The 15,791-nt window shown below is 38.9% G+C and overlaps 2 protein-coding genes across 3 annotated transcripts in view; both read right to left on the bottom strand.

The window, feature by feature from the left end:
• The window catches only part of Scrn3 (secernin 3), a 52,015-nt gene that overhangs the window by 22,803 nt on the left and 13,421 nt on the right, over positions 1 to 15,791 (bottom strand). The window lies entirely within an intron of this gene.
• LOC147829967 (E3 ubiquitin-protein ligase RNF26-like) overlaps positions 1 to 15,791 on the bottom strand; it is a 33,858-nt gene extending 18,067 nt beyond the window's left edge. Inside the window, exon 1 of the mRNA XM_087200589.1 lies at positions 1 to 15,791. This exon is cut by the window's left edge and continues 18,067 nt beyond it. Coding sequence (XP_087056715.1) covers positions 8,661 to 9,818 — 1,158 coding nt within the window. The 5' untranslated portion in view covers positions 9,819 to 15,791 and the 3' untranslated portion in view covers positions 1 to 8,660.

Below are 15,791 nucleotides of genomic sequence, written 5' to 3'. Positions count from 1 at the left end.
GGTTCTTCTATGCAGAAAAATCATAGGAAAAATTAACCATAATATACTAGTAGACAATTTTCTACAAAAGTATTGGACAGACACTTATTCTTTTGGTAAATCACAGGAAGCTAGATGAACTGTACTTCACACTTGGAAAAATATGTTTCATGTCAGATGCATCCATTACTATACTCACACATTTCAATCTATACTTCAGTTATTTCATAGTTAAATATGACAAAATTATTATGATGCAGTGGCTAATTAATTTATAATTATTTCTGTATGTTTTTATTGCTTATGTCCAATTATCCTAAGCCTTAGGATTCTTGACATTTTCTTTTCCATCCTATTTATGCATTGTTGTTCTTCATCTTTCAAGATAATCTGCTAATTTTATTTCCTGGTTTTTTGTTTATTACCAGAAAAAATTATACAACAATGATCTTTGTTAAGCTATCTACAAATAACAACTAACAACTTTAATTCTTTGTTAATTAAGACTTTTCTAATATACTTATCAACAGGGTATTATTTTTCCATATTTATAAATTTTTTAGGCAAAAAATGACATTATTTTAATATATATTTCTTTTATTAGTAATATTAGACATTCTTACATTTATTGGAAAGTTGTAATTTTCTTATAAATTGCCAGTTTATTGATATATCTTTCTCCCTTTTTATACTGAATTACTACTAACTCTTAAAAAGTAAAATTCAATGTACGATTATGGCTTATATCCCCCTAAAGCCTCATGTGGTCATAGGTGGGGCTTTTTGGAGGTGGTTGATCTATGGCGTGTGATGCTGGGAACAAGGATGTGATGCTGGGATTGACTCCTGGTTCAATGCTACAATTAAGGGTACCCTCAGAGCTGGTAGCCTGGATAAGATATAAGAGACAGAAAAAGTGCTGCAGTCACTTGCTGCTTGTTGCTTGCTGCTGCTTTGCTGCCTTTACCTGTTAAGGACTACTCTCCTCTGCAATGCCCCTCTGCCATGCCCCCTGCCTTGGAGCCAGCTGACTATGAACTGAAACCTCTGCAAACTGGGAGTTAAATAAACCTTTCCTCTTTTAACTTTGGATATCAGATTTTTTTTCCATTTAAGTTTATTGGTACATTTTAGGTATAAAATACAGTTACATTCATCACTGGGATCTTCTACCATTACATGAGTATCTTGGTTCTTTTTTTTTCCCCCTTCCCCTGCCCTGCCTTCACTCACTCCACCCTTCCCTATTTGCAAAGACTTTGTTTCCATTTTTTTCCTTTTCTCATATTTATTTCTTTTCCCTTCTTTACTTTCCCCTACCCCTCCCATTTCCCCTACTCCTTTAGACCTTTTCTTCCTATTACACAATATCAATTATACATATTTCAAATTACAATATCAAGATCTAGACAACATTACCACAGATTTTTCAGAATTTAAAAGGATATAGAAAGCCTATTGCAAAAATCTTTTTTGAAATAAATTTGACAACTTCTAAGAAGTACCTTGGAAGACAAATTAATGAAACTAACTCTGGAGGAAATACAAAATTTGAATAGCACTTGTTAAAGAAAGTATATTCCTAGCTTGAAAACCTACCTATATGACAACAGCAGGCTCATATACATTTTAACTGATAAATTATATCAAATATTTAAAGCAGAAAGAAGAAGGAACACTTCTCCCCTCATTTTAGGAACTCAACATTGTGCTAATACTAAAACTGGATAAAGATAACAGAAGAAAAAAGTATGAACATAGATAGAAATTTGTTTGTTTAGTAAAACAAACTATTAGAAGTCAGATCTGGCAGTATGTAGAAAGTGGTTTTGTTATAGGGATGGCAGTATTGGTTCAGCCTTGGAAGATCCACCCCCAAAAGTCATCATTTTAACAGAGGAAAGGAAAAAGCCGTATGATCCTGTCAGTAGTTGGAGAAAAAGTATTGGACTAAATTCTACAGCTGTTCATGGTAAAAGCTATCAGGAGACTAGAAATAGAACAGAACCTTCTCAACAGATTAAAGACATGTACTCCATACTTCCAGTGAGAATGCCTTATATGAATGGAGAAGATACAATGCTTTCTCCTTAAGGTGGGGAACAAGGGCAGATATGCTTACTCTTTATCTGTCCATTAAACTTTGAAACCTAGGAACCACCAAAATAGTCTGGCAATAAAATGACACAATTTGGATAGGATTGGCAAGGTAGAAGCAAGATCTTTATATGTAGATGAAATGATCATCTACAGAGAGAATACTAAGAAATCTCTAGGGGCCCCTAGAACTTGTATTTGAATTTAGAAGCATTAGAAAACACAAGGTATATATAAAAATTCAGGTCTGTGTATTCTTGCTATAAATGAAGGATTGGATATTGAAATTGAAAAGTTATGTAGGAGTACAAAGGACCTAGAAAACAAAAAAAAAAACTCAGTCCCAGCACCCAGAAGGAAGGTCCTCCACTGCCATCCCAAGCTCTTAGGGCAGAGAAGGTGAGCTGGTCCCAGCACCTGGAAGGAAGCTCCCCTGCTGCCATCCCAAGCTCCTAGGGCAGAGAAGCTGAGCCGGTCACAGCACCTGGAAGGAAGCTCCCCCACCACCATCCCAAGCTCCTAGGGCAGAGAAGGTGAGCCGGGAGGGCACCAGAAGCACCCCCTCCCACCATGGAAATGAGAAGACACGTAAACAAGCCTCAAAAACAGACTTCTGGATCACCTACAGCAACCCCAAAGGGAAATGAGATGGAACAACCTGATACTCAACCATCTGGACTCTCTGAACTGTCAACAAAGGAGGATCTGGGAAAAATGAAATCAGAAATAATTACTCAGATAACACCAAAGATTGTGCTCATGGTGCAAGACATGATTAATAAATCTAGAGAGGACACAGATAAAAAAAATAGAGGAGCTGAGGAACATGATGGAATCCCAACATAGGAAACAAATGGAATCCATAAAACAGATGCAAACAGATCTCCAGGAGATTAAAAACGCCATCGAAAGTCTGCACAGCAGAATGAACCAATGTGAGGATAGAATTTCACATATAGAAGAGAAGATTGCAATTAGTGACCAGGAAAAGAAAAATTGCTTTAAAATTGTAAAGGAACATGAGAAATCAATCCAGCAGCTGCTAGACGATGCAAAGAAGAGTAACATAAGACTGATTGGAGTCAATGAAGAAAGAGGAGAGAGTGTAGATGACATAAAAAAAACTGTTCACAGAAGTGATGGCAGAAAACTTCCCAAGGAGGGGAAAAGAACTTGACATACAGATAAGTGAGGCATATAGGGCTCCAGCTAGCCTTGATCAAAAAAAATCTACACATAGGCCTATAATAGTTAGGATTCCAGAAATCCAACAGAAGAACAAAATTCTACAAGCAGTGAGAGAAAAGAAACAAATCACATACAAAGGAAAGCCCATCAGAATCACAGCAGACTTCTCAATGCAAACCCTCAAGGCAAGAAGAGCTTGGAGTGATGTATTTCAAGCCCTAAAGGAAAACAGCCTCCAACCCAGATTGATGTACCCTGAAAAACTGTCTTTCAAAATTGATGGAGAAATAACATACTTTCATGACAAAGAGCACCTCAGGAACTTCATGAATATCAAACCAGCACTCCAAAAAATTTTAGTCAATACCCTAGGAAAAGACAATGAGATCACAACCCCAGGAAACCCAGCAGAATGAATCCATTGGGCATGACAAATTAAACGCAAAGGGGGAGAATCCAACAAAAAGAAAAAGTCATGACAAGGCTTTTAAAATTTTTAACTTCATCTCCCTAATGAGTGTATAATTCAATCTTGTTATTGTACTGATTAGTATTTTTCTGATTCTAGAGTTGCACACCATTCCTTGTGCTGTACTGGTTATTTATCATCTTCTTATGTCTACTATTTAATTGGGTTGTCTATTAATGAGCTCTAAGAATTCTTTATATATTCTGGTCATAGGTTATATGCATTATAAATATGGTCTGTTTAAGGACTACTTTTCATTTTAATGATGTCATTTAAAGCTCTAAATTTTGATGGAATCTCATTTATCAGTGTTTTTCTTTCATACATCATGTCTTTTGTATCCTAGGTAGTTCTTGCCTACCCTGAATTCATAAACATTTTCCCTTATAATTTCTTCTTAAAGTTTTATACTTTTAGGCTTTCATATTTAGGTTCATAGATCCCCTCAAGTTATTTTCATGTATGGAAATAAAGGGTTGAGGTTAATTTTTTATATACGGATACCAGGTGTTCTAGTCCCATTTGCTGAAAACACTATCTCTTCCTTGGCTCTTGAATTGAGTTTATATTCTATAAAATGCTAATGTTAAATAATCTTTCAAAACTCAGTGGACCATATATGTGTGGTTCTATTTCTAGATTCTCTGTTTTATTCAAATGATCTATACGTCTTTCCTTACACCAATACTGCCTTGACTACTGTAGCTTTAGAAGAAGTCTTAAAATTAGGTACTAAACGTCTTCCAACACTGTTTTTTTTTTAACTTTTCTAGGTCCTTTTTACTCCTACATAACTTTTCAATTTCAATATCCAATCCTTCATTTATAGCAAGTATACACAGACCTGAATTTTTATATATACCTTGTGTTTTCTAATGCTTCTAAATTCAAATACAAGTTCTAGGGGCCCCTAGAGATTTCTTAGTATTCTCTCTGTAGATGATCATTTCATCTACATATAAAGATTTTGCTTCTACCTTGCCAATCCTATCCTAATTGTGTCATTTTATTGCCAGACTATTTTGGTGGTTCCTAGGTTTCAAAGTTTAATGGACAGATAAAGAGTAAGCATATCTGTCCTTGTTCCCCACCTTAAGGAGAAAGCATTGTATCTTCTCCATTCATATAAGGCATTCTCACTGGAAGTATGGAGTACATGTCTTTAATCTGTTGAGAAGGTTCTGTTCTATTTCTAGTCTCCTGATAGCTTTTACCATGAACAGCTGTAGAATTTAGTCCAATACTTTTTCTCCAACTACTGAAGGATCATATGGCTTTTTCCTTTCCTCTCTTAAAATGATGACTTTTGGGGGTGGATCTTCCAATGCTGAACCAACACTGCCATCCCTATAACAAAACCACTTTCTACGTACTGCCAGATCTGACTTCTAATAGTTTGTTTTGTTAAACAAATTTCTATCTATGTTCACACTTTCTGCTTCTATTATCTTTATCCAGTTTTAGGATTAGCACAATGTTGAGTTCCTAAAATGAGGGGAGAAGTGTTCCTTCTTTTTTCTGCTTTAAATATTTGATATAATTTATCAGTTAAAATGTATATGAGCCTGCTGTTGTCATATAGGCAGGTTTTCAAGCTAGGAATATACTTTCTTTAACAAGTGCTATTCAAATTTTATATTTCCTCCAGAGTTAGTTTCATTAATTTGTCTTCCAAGGTACTTCTTAGAAGTTGTCAAATTTATTTCAAAACAAATTTTTGCAATATGCTTTCTATATCCTTTTAAATTCTGTAAAATCTGTGGTAATGTCTCCTAGATCTTGATATTGTAATTTAATAAATGTATAATTGATATTGTGTAACAGGAAGAAAAGGTCTAAAGGTGCAGGGGAAGTGGGAGGTGTAGGGGAAAGGAAAAAAGGGAAAAGAAAAAACATGAGAAAAGGAAAAAAATGGAAACAAAGTCTTTGCAAATAGGGAAGGGTGGAGGGGGTGAAGGGAGGGCAAGGGAAAGGGAAAAAAAAAGAACCAAGATACTCATGTAATGGTAGAAGATCCCAATGATGAATGTAACTATATTTTATACCGAAAATGTACCAATAAACTTAATGGGAACAAATTTTTTAAAAAAAACAGTGTTGGAAGACATTTATTACCTAATTTTAAGGCTTCCTCTAAAGCTACAGTAATCAAGGCAGTGTTAGCATAAGAAAAGACATGTAGATCAATGGAATAAAACAGAGAATCTAGAAATAGAACCACACATACATGGTCCACTGAGTTTTGAAAGATTATTTAATGTTAACATTTTATAGAACATAAACTCAATTCAAGAGCAGAGGAAAAGATAATGTTTTCAGCAAATGGCACTAGAACACCTGGTATCTGTATATAAAAAATTAACCTCAACCCTTTATTTCCATACATAAAAATAACTTGAAAGGATCTATGAATCTAAATATGAAAGACTAAAACTATAAAACTTTAAGAAGAAATTATAAGGGAAAATGTTTATGAATTTAGGGTAGGAAAGAATTTCCTAGGATATAAAAAATATGATGTATAAAAGAAAAAAATTGATAAATGAGATTCCATCAAAATTTAGAACTTTAAATGACATCATTAAGAAAATGAAAAGTAGTCCTTAAACAGACCATATTTATAATGCATATAACCTATGACCAGAATATATAAAGAACTCTTACAGCTTATTAATAGACAACCCAATTAAAAAGTAGACACAAGAAGATGATAAATAACCAGTACAGCACAAGAAAAGGTGTGCAACACTAGAATCAGAAAAATACTAATCAGTACAATAACAAGATTGAATCATACACTCATTAAGGAGATGAAGTTAAAAGTTTTAAAAGAACAAATGTCAGCTTAGGTGTGAACCAGTTAAAACTTTCTAATACTGCTAATATGAATGTAAAATGATAAAACCATTTTGGAAAACAATATAGAAATTTCTTGTATTACTGTTAAGAACCAACAGACCTGTTCTTAAGTTTTTACTTGAGAGGAATGAAAACACATGTTCACAATAGATTTGTACATACAAGTTGAGTATCCCTTATCTGAAATTCTTGGGACCAGAGTGTTTCGGATTTTCATTTGAAATCCACTTGATCTGCAAAGAGGATAGCTACTCATACTTTTTTTGAGGGGGTTCCTGTCACATGGAGTATTGTTTTCCACCCTTTAACTTTCAGGCTATGAGTTTCTTTTTGAATTAAATGTGTTTCTTGTATGCAGCATATTGTTGGATCTTGCTTCTTGACCCATTCTGCCAGTCTATTTCTTTTGATTGGTGAATTGAGACCATTAACATTGATCGTTATAACTGAAACATATTGACTTATCATTGTCATGACTTTTTCCTTTTGTTGGATTCTCCCCCTTTACATTTAATTTCTTGTTGCACCCGACGGATTCATTCTGCTGGGCTTCCTGGGGTTGTGATCCTTATTGTCTTTTCCTAGGATATTGTCTAAAATTTTTTGGAGTGCTGGTTTGGTATTCATGAAGTTCCTAAGGTGCTCTTTGTCATGAAAGTATCTTATTTCTCCATCAATTTTGAAAGATAATTTTGCAGGGTACATCAATCTGTGTTGGAGGCTGTCTTCTTTTAGGCTTGAAATATATCACTCCAAGCTCTTCTTGCCTTGAGGGTTTGCATCGAGAAGTCTGCTGTAATTCTGATGGGCTTTCCTTTGTATGTGACTTGTTTCTTTTCTCTAACTGCTTGTAGAACTTTGTTCTTCTGTTGGGTTTTTGGAATCTTTTTTCTTTTTGAGCTGGCAACCTAACTTTATTCATCAGAAAATGGGCAGATAGGGCCGGGGATTTAGCTCAGTGGTTCTGGCGCCTGCCTCGCAAGCTGAGGACCTGAGTTCAATCCCTGGTACCAAAAACACAAACAAACAACAGGAACAAAAAAAAAGAAGAAAAGAAAATGGGCAGATGGACCTCCCCAGGGAGCTTTGTGCCCCTAGGCCCTGGCTTTTTCTGCTTTGACCCTAGGGAAATATACCCTCCCCAATGCCAGCAAGAGACAAAGAAAGGAATGCCACTGTCTTATGTGATGTGGGGAGTGAGTAGAAATCTGGTCACCTCTCCTAAGGCTCCCAGTGGAGGTTGGGCACCCCAGAATACATGGTCCCAAAGCCAGGTGGAGATGCGCCCTCCACCACCAGGGGTTAATACCTGACCCCAGCTTTTTGATCAGATTGGCAGGGAGCCTTCTAAGATTATGAGAGGCAGAAGTGGCTCTACGGGCACATGAGAGATTCTACCCTCAAACCCAGGAGGGCCAAGGGGTTCTGGCTGAACACAGAGGTTCAAGATCATTCCAAGGCCCGTGAGTTGCCAAAATACCCAAATGACACTGATGTTCTGTGGCTGCAAAAGCTGAGGCAGTGGGCAGGAGGGGGAAAGAGGCAGTGAAGAACCTACAAACCCCCAACAGAAAAGCCAGCAGCAGAGAGGGGCTGGCCCCAGAGGCTGGCGTCTGCGTGGGCCTTGGGTTGGCCAGAGGAGAGCACAGCCAACAGTATCAGGGCCCTTGCATAGTGACGTACTCACCACCCCCAGCATTACAGGGACCCACCAGGAACAGAGAACTATGTTACCCTGCCCCTCTAGATGCAGTCTTCCAAACTGTCTCACATGCAACCAAGTCCTGGATGTATGGCTTGAGGCCTGGCAAGAAGCCATGGGGCCAAGAGGGGATTCAGGAGAGGACCAGAGGTGAGGTGCTGATGCTGTCCTAGCACAGGTGCCTGCGTGGAGCATGGAGGGTGGCGGGCAGGGAGGGCATCTTCAGAGGTAGACATTGAGAGTCTGCAGGTTGCCCTGGTGGCAGAGCGGGCAGTTGCAGTGGTAGATGGGGTGACGCATGAGGAATTCAGTGCAGGCCTGGCACAGGCACAGGTGTCAGCAGGGCAGGAGCAGCACAGTCTTGCTCTAGTCCTGGCAGATGACACACTTCTTCCACTCCTCCTGCTCCTTCAGCAACTTCCATGGGTCTTGCCCAGATGTAGCCTCCTCCTCATTAAGCCTCTCCTGGCCCCAGGCAGGTGTTGCTCTGAAGATCCTGACCACCTCCTCTTCTGCCTCTGATCTGGGGACTCCTTCAAGAAGAGTGTCTTGTCCTGGGACCCTGGCCAAGAACACCCTCCTAGGGCCACCTTGGGGGGCCCCAGGTGCCCCACCTCGGTTTGGCCAGCTTGCCAGCTGGAGGCTGCGACTCCAGACTCTGTGGCAGGCTTCTAATCCCAGTGCTAGGCAAGACAGCCAAACAACATCCTCTCGAAGCCAGTGATAGGATGGCCGGGCAGGGAGCTGACTGAGTGCTCGGGTGGCCAGCCTCAGTGTGAGGTCCGGGTCCAACATGGTCACAGTCACTGCCAGCACAAAAGCCAGCAAAGCCAGGCCAGTGAGATTGACAAGCACAAAGCTGGCCAGGAGGTGGGCAGCTGTGGCCAACAGCTCCAGTACTAGTTGGCAGGGGGTCCAAAGGAGGATGGCCATGGCCACAGCACTGCTGGAAATGTTGGCTAAGAAAGCAGCCACGATGTCTGTCATTCTCCACAGAGGTCCCATCACCACATCCCACAGGGCCATCACCAGGGAGAAGAGGTTCTGAGTGTCAATGAGGCAGATGTTGACGAGACCGTTGATCACATAGGCCACCAGGCTCATGGCAATGGAACAGATGTCACAGGCCTGGTGCAGCAAAGCATGGCTGCAGGAGACCACATTGAGGACACCCTGGTGCAGGATCTCACGGCTCCACAGAGCCCCAAGGGAAGCCAAGTACCCGAGGAGCTTTAGGCTCTCCAGGCTGGAAAAGCAGCTGTAGAGCAGGGTACACAAGGTCTGCAAGCCTCCAAAGGTGAACCTTACCAAAGCTTCAATCAAGGCCAGCAGTGAAAGCACAACACCACGGCCCAAGTGCAGAAGACTGGTCAGTACCGTGTGGGGCAGGTTATAGATGAAGGCCAGGAGCCAGGCCAGGGAGGCCAGGAGGGAGGACACTAGCAGGAAGTTGAGATCCAACACAAAGGTCAGCATGTCCAGCACCAGGCCCACCCCATTCACTGCCAGGTACACGGCCTCCATGATAGGGCTATGGAAGCTAGTCCAAAAAGGAAGGCTGGTTCTTGAGTTGAAGGTGCTGTCAAGGTTGTCAATATTTCAGGGAGTCAAGGATTCATCTGGAAGGAATGTGAACAATCTCTAACCCAGGGGGTTAGATGTAAGGAAAAAGTGGACTGGAGTCTTCCTAGAGGCAAAGTGGGTCAGGCGTCACTCCAAGAGTACTGGTTTTGAAAGAGGGCTGGTTAGGAGGAAAGAGGCCAAACATCTCTAAAATGAAGGAGAGCCCGAGCTGGAAGAGAGAACTCTGCCTTGGAGGCCTGGTGTTGCATACCACGGCCAAGTAAAGGATCAGACCTGGATGAGAACCGGAATAGGTGAGATGGGATCTCACCAGGGCCAGGGCCAGGGCCGGGGCCGGGTGGTGGCGGTGCAAGCTGGGTGAGGGCTCGCTGTCCAGCTACACCGGCACCTCTGTCCCCGCCCGGCCCCCGTCCTCCTGCTCACGGTGCTAGGCGCCCAAAGAGGGAGCAGGAGAAGCAATCAGCTTCAGAAAACCCCAAATGTGGCCTCCTCTCCTCTGGGCACCGCCATCTTGTGTGCCTGGAATCTTAACAATTATATGCCTATGCGTAGATTTTTTTTTGATCAAGGCTAGTTGGAGTCCTATATGCCTCACTTATCCGTATGTCAAGTTCTTTTCCTCTCCTTGGGAAGTTTTCTGCCATCACTTCTGTGAACAGTTTTTTTATGTCATCTGCACTCTCTCCTCGTTCTTCATTGGCTCCAATCAGTCTTATGTTATTCTTCTTTGCATTGTCTAGTAGCTGCTGGATTGATTTCTCATGGTCCCTTACAATTTTAAAGCAATTTTTCTTTTCCTGGTCACTAATTGCAACCTTATCTTCTATATCTGAAATTCTATCCTCACATTGGCTCATTCTGCTGTGTAGACTTTCAATAGAGTTTTTCATCTCCTGGAAATCTGTTTGCATCTGTTTTATGGATTCCATTTGTTTCCTATGTTGGGATTCCATCATGTTCCTGAGCTTCTCTCTAGATTTATTAATCATGTCTTGCACTATGAGCACAATCTCTGCTGTTATCTGAGAAATTATTTCTGATTTCATTTTTTTCCAGATCCTCTTTTGTTACCAGTTCAGGGAGTCCAGGCAGTAGAGTATCAGAGTGTTCTCATTTCCCTTTGGGGTTGCTATAGTTGATCTGAAAGTCTGGTTTTGAGACTTGTTTACATGTCTTCTCATTTCGACGCGGTGGTGGGGGGGCGGGTTGCTGCTGGCATCCACAAGGCTCACCTCCTCTGTGCTGGCAGGGGTTGATATCGGGTATTTTGTCTCAGCTATGGAGACAAGTAACTAAGACATGTATCTTTCTTCCTCTGCCACCAAATAATTTCAATAAAATAACTTTTATTTAATTATCAAGTTACAGATAATTGCTAAAAGGTTCATTCCACTAACAAAATAGTTAACTGATATACCTCCTTCATCTAAAGGATAAAATAGTTCTATAAATGAATCAGAAAGCAATTATTCAGAGATGGATAAATGATTGATATTATACTTCTCAGGGATTTATTAAATAAATTTTTTGCCTAATATAAACATTTAATGCTATAAACTTCTTTGTAAGCACTACTTTTGCTGCATCCCATAAATTTTGGTATACTGATGCTCATTTTCATTGTTCAAAATTTTTTCTACTTTCCCTTGAAACTCTTTTGACCCATAGATTAAAAGTATACTGTGCAAAAAAAAAAAAAAAGTATACTGTGCAACCCATGTTTATAGCAGCACAGTTGTAATAGCTAGATCTTGGAAATAGCCCGAATGCCCATCAACTGATGAATGGATAAAGATGTGGGAGTTTTTTTAGTACAACAGAGTACTACTCTGCCATTAAGACGGACAAGCTTCAGACATTTATAGCTAAATGGATAGACCTTGAGACCATACTCTTAAATGAAGTAAACTGGACACACATGTTTAAACACTACATTGTTTCTCCAATGTGAGAAACTGAATGTGGAAAAAATATATAAATAAATTTTAAAAATTTTAAACCAAAACCAAACAAACAAAAATAACAACAAAAACAGTCTGGAGTTCCATTTGGCATCCCATCCTGCTGACAGGAGCTATTTGTCTTTTTATTATTTCCAATAAATGCTCTCCTAACTTAAAAAAAAAAGTATATTGTGCATTGGGGATTTTCCAGATTTTCATAATTAATTTTAAATTTAATTCTGTTATTGCCAGAGATCATCTTTTGTTATGTCTATTTTTAATTTGTTAAGATTTATTTTATGACCCAGGATATTGTCTACAGTGGAGTATGTTTCATGTGTACTTGAGAATACATATTTCACTACTGTTGGGTAGCATGTGCTATAGGTATTAGCTCGATCCCATGATTGATGATATTATTCACTTCTTCTACAGTTTTCCAGAACCACATGATCCCAGTGTATGGAAAGCAGCCCTAAGACACCAGGAGACTGAAGAGAGAGGGAGACAGATCCAGGACTGCACCAATAGATCCAAGATTGCAATTTACTGGGACCTTAACTCTGAGAACATGGTCCTAGATGGCAGCAAGACCAGGTGGTTCCATGGGATTTAGGTCAGAAGAAGGGGAGTACACAATGATCAGGACAAAAGTCACTTCATCCAAGGTGGAATGTACCTGGTTTATCTCAAGCTCATATCAAAACTTCAGGCACAATCCTGGTTCTGTTGATACCAGGGTTCTGCAGAAAAGTTCCATATACCATGTTAATAGACTTATTTATATTGTGCTGGGAAACAATGAGGAAAAAACCAACTAGGGCTACTAAGGAGCAATCGTGGTTGTTACGACTCAAGACAGCTAGTTATGTCAAGGTGAAGCCTTACATACAGCCTTGCTGGCTTTCTGCTACTGGTTCTTCTGATGATTGAGAGAAATGTCCTCAAGACTCCAGTATAATTACAGAATAGCTTATTTTTCTTTTCATGTCTATCAGTTTTTGTTTCGTGTCTTTTTTTTTTTTTTTGGTACCAGGGATTGAACTCAGGTCCTTGTGCTTGCACAGCAGGCGGCAAAACCACTGAGCTAAATCCCCGGCCCTGTTTCGTGTCTTTTGAAGCTTTCTTGTTGCATACAGCTTGATGGTGAGCCCAGGTATTCTTAAACAATCTCATGGGATTCTTCTCTTGAGCTACTGTTGCTTAATCTCTGTGGCACACTTGGGCTTCCAGGGACCCCTTCCTAGCCCTCTGACTAGAGCACAGGGGCTTGAGTCTCCCTTCTCTGTCTATATATTTCTTGTATCAGGATTTACCTCTGGAGCTGAGGCAGGAAAACAGAGAGAGGAGAAAAAATAGTAACTGGAATTTCTCTCATGCTCTTTGAACCATAATTCCTCCAGTCAGAAAGAATTCCTTTCTCTCAAAGTTGTAGATGCGTGCCACCAGCTGTTATCATTATCACTTGGCCATTACAAATTGCAGTTTCAAGATTGGAGCTTGTATAGGTAAGAGAGAAAGAAAAAACTAAAACAAGGTAGGGGTAGTGGTCCACTCCTATAATCCTGGGTACTTGGGAGGCTGAGGCAGGAGGATCACAAGTTCAAGTGCAGCCTAGGCAACTTAGACCCTGTCTCAAAATAAAATAAAATAAAATAAAAAGAGCTGGATATGTAGCTCAGTGTTCCCTGGGTTCAATCCCCAGTACCATGAAGGGAAAAGGAGAAGGAGGAGAAAGATGAGGAAGGGAAGGGGGAGAGGGAGAAGGGAAGGGGGACAAAAACATATACCAGGGATTTCTTCTATTTTCTGGCTCACTGGGGCCTGCCTTCTCTCTTCTCAGATGAGAAAAAGGCTTCTCTTGGAGTTCCTGTCCACATTCAGTGCACAGTTCTAAGATTCATGTTGTTTGAAACCAGGCTGAATGATTTAGAAAGAAAAAAATGAAACTCACCACTGGTGACTTCTGTTTTTCTACCTTGAGTTCTGTTTTTTTTTCCCCTCCTTCCTGTTCTCTTACATTTTCGAGATCCTGTGAAAGTTTCTCCATGCAGCCTTTCAAAGTTTTTAGTTATATTCAGGAGAGACACAAAAGTGTGTACTTACTCTGTCTTAACTGGAATCAGAGCAAGCTTATATTGAATGAATTTTACATTCTAATTAAAAGACCGCTAGTCAAAGTTGCTAAAAACAAAACAAGACCCAACTATGTTCTTTCCATAAGGGATACATTTTAAATATAAAGACATTGATACTTTGAAAGTAAATGGACAGGTAAACATATATGATGTAAACAGTAAGCAGAAGTAGTCTGGGCTAAAATTGATCTCAAGACAAAGAGTAATATCAGTGAGAAGGAATATTTCATAAGGATAAAAAGGCCACTATAGCTGGGTGGGGGGGCAAATGCCTGTAAGTCCAACACTCTGTGAATTTCATAGGAGAATTTCAAATTTGAGCCGAGCTTGAGCAATTTAGTGACTTAATGAGACCATATCTCTGATTTTTTAAAAAGGTCAATTATAGGGCCGGGGATTTAGCTCAGTGGTTCCGGCGCCTGCCTTGAAAGCTCAAGGTCCCAAGTTCGATTCCCGGTACAAAAAAAAAGTCAATTATCAGAAATATAATGATCATAAAAGTGTATGCATCTAAAAACAGCATTTCAAAATATATGAAGCAAAAGTTGACAAAATTAAAGGGAGAAATAGTCAATTCCATAATCATAAAACAGAGATTTCCACATTCTTTTCTCAATAATACATAGGATAAGAAAAAAAATCAGTAAAGACAAGGGTCACAAACACCATCTTAACCCAACTGATACTTACAAAATAGTAAATTGAAAATATATATTCTGTACACTAAGATGGACCATATGCTAGAGTATAAGATATACCTCAATACATTTAAAAAACCTGAAATCCTAGAGTATCTTCTTTGATTTCAGTGAAATTAAATTACAAATCAATAACAATAAGATATCCAGGAGGGTCGGGGATTTAGCTCAGTGGTTTCGCCCCCTGATGTGCAAGCGCAAAGACCTGAGTTCGATCCCGGGTACCAAAAAAAAAAAAAAAGATATCCAGGAAGCTCCCATATATTTCAAAATTAACACATTTCTAAAATAATTCATGAGTCAAAGAAGAAATCACAAAGAAAATTTAAAACTGAATAACATTTCAAACTGAATGATAACAAAAGATGAATAATGTTCCCAATATATCAAGTAGATTAAAACAGTAGAATATAAATAGTATGACCTATCTTTTATTTTTAAATCAATAATATTACTATATACACAAAAATACAACTACAGAAATACAACTGGAAGAGATGAAAATTACAATATCTAAAATGAAAATATCACTCAAGTTAACAGTAGATTAGATAACGCAGATCAGTAAACTTAAGGATGTAACAGTAGAAACACAGTACATGTAGAAACTATATGTGAACCCATATAATTTAAATGTTTTCAATGGAAGTTACATGTAGATTTATTATAGCATATTTCCCATTGGGAAAGGAAATTTGAGTAAAATCTGAGCATGTGTCAGATTAAATATTCACATAGTGGGAACAGAAATACAAATATGCTTTGTCTTCTTAACTAGCTCTAGATGTAACTTTTATAATAAGAAAGTAACCAAAAGGAGTACTATCAAAAGATAAAACAGAGCAGCAGCAATATTCAAAGAAACCTGCTTCCATGTCCCAATGAATTGAGAAGAAAAGTCATTCCAATTTTGCCTAAAGAATATTAATACAAATTTTAAACTATCTGAGGGTTAAAATCTGAACTTGATCTTCACAAAAAAATCATATACTTCACATATTTCAAAAAATAACTTACAATAACACAATGCTTTCAGTTTTAATAAAACTACATATTTACTAAGTATAATTTATCAAAATATATTTTATTACCCTACATGATAACTCAAGAAATGTAACATTATTCTGATATTTA

This window comes from Heterocephalus glaber, unplaced genomic scaffold (genome assembly GCF_053883595.1).
Source record: "Heterocephalus glaber isolate CG9 unplaced genomic scaffold, H.glaber_assembly_v1.0 deba00000347, whole genome shotgun sequence".
Taxonomy (NCBI): Eukaryota; Metazoa; Chordata; class Mammalia; order Rodentia; family Bathyergidae; genus Heterocephalus; species Heterocephalus glaber.
Note: the sequence above shows the minus strand (reverse complement) of the source record. Positions and strands in the feature narration are given on the sequence as shown.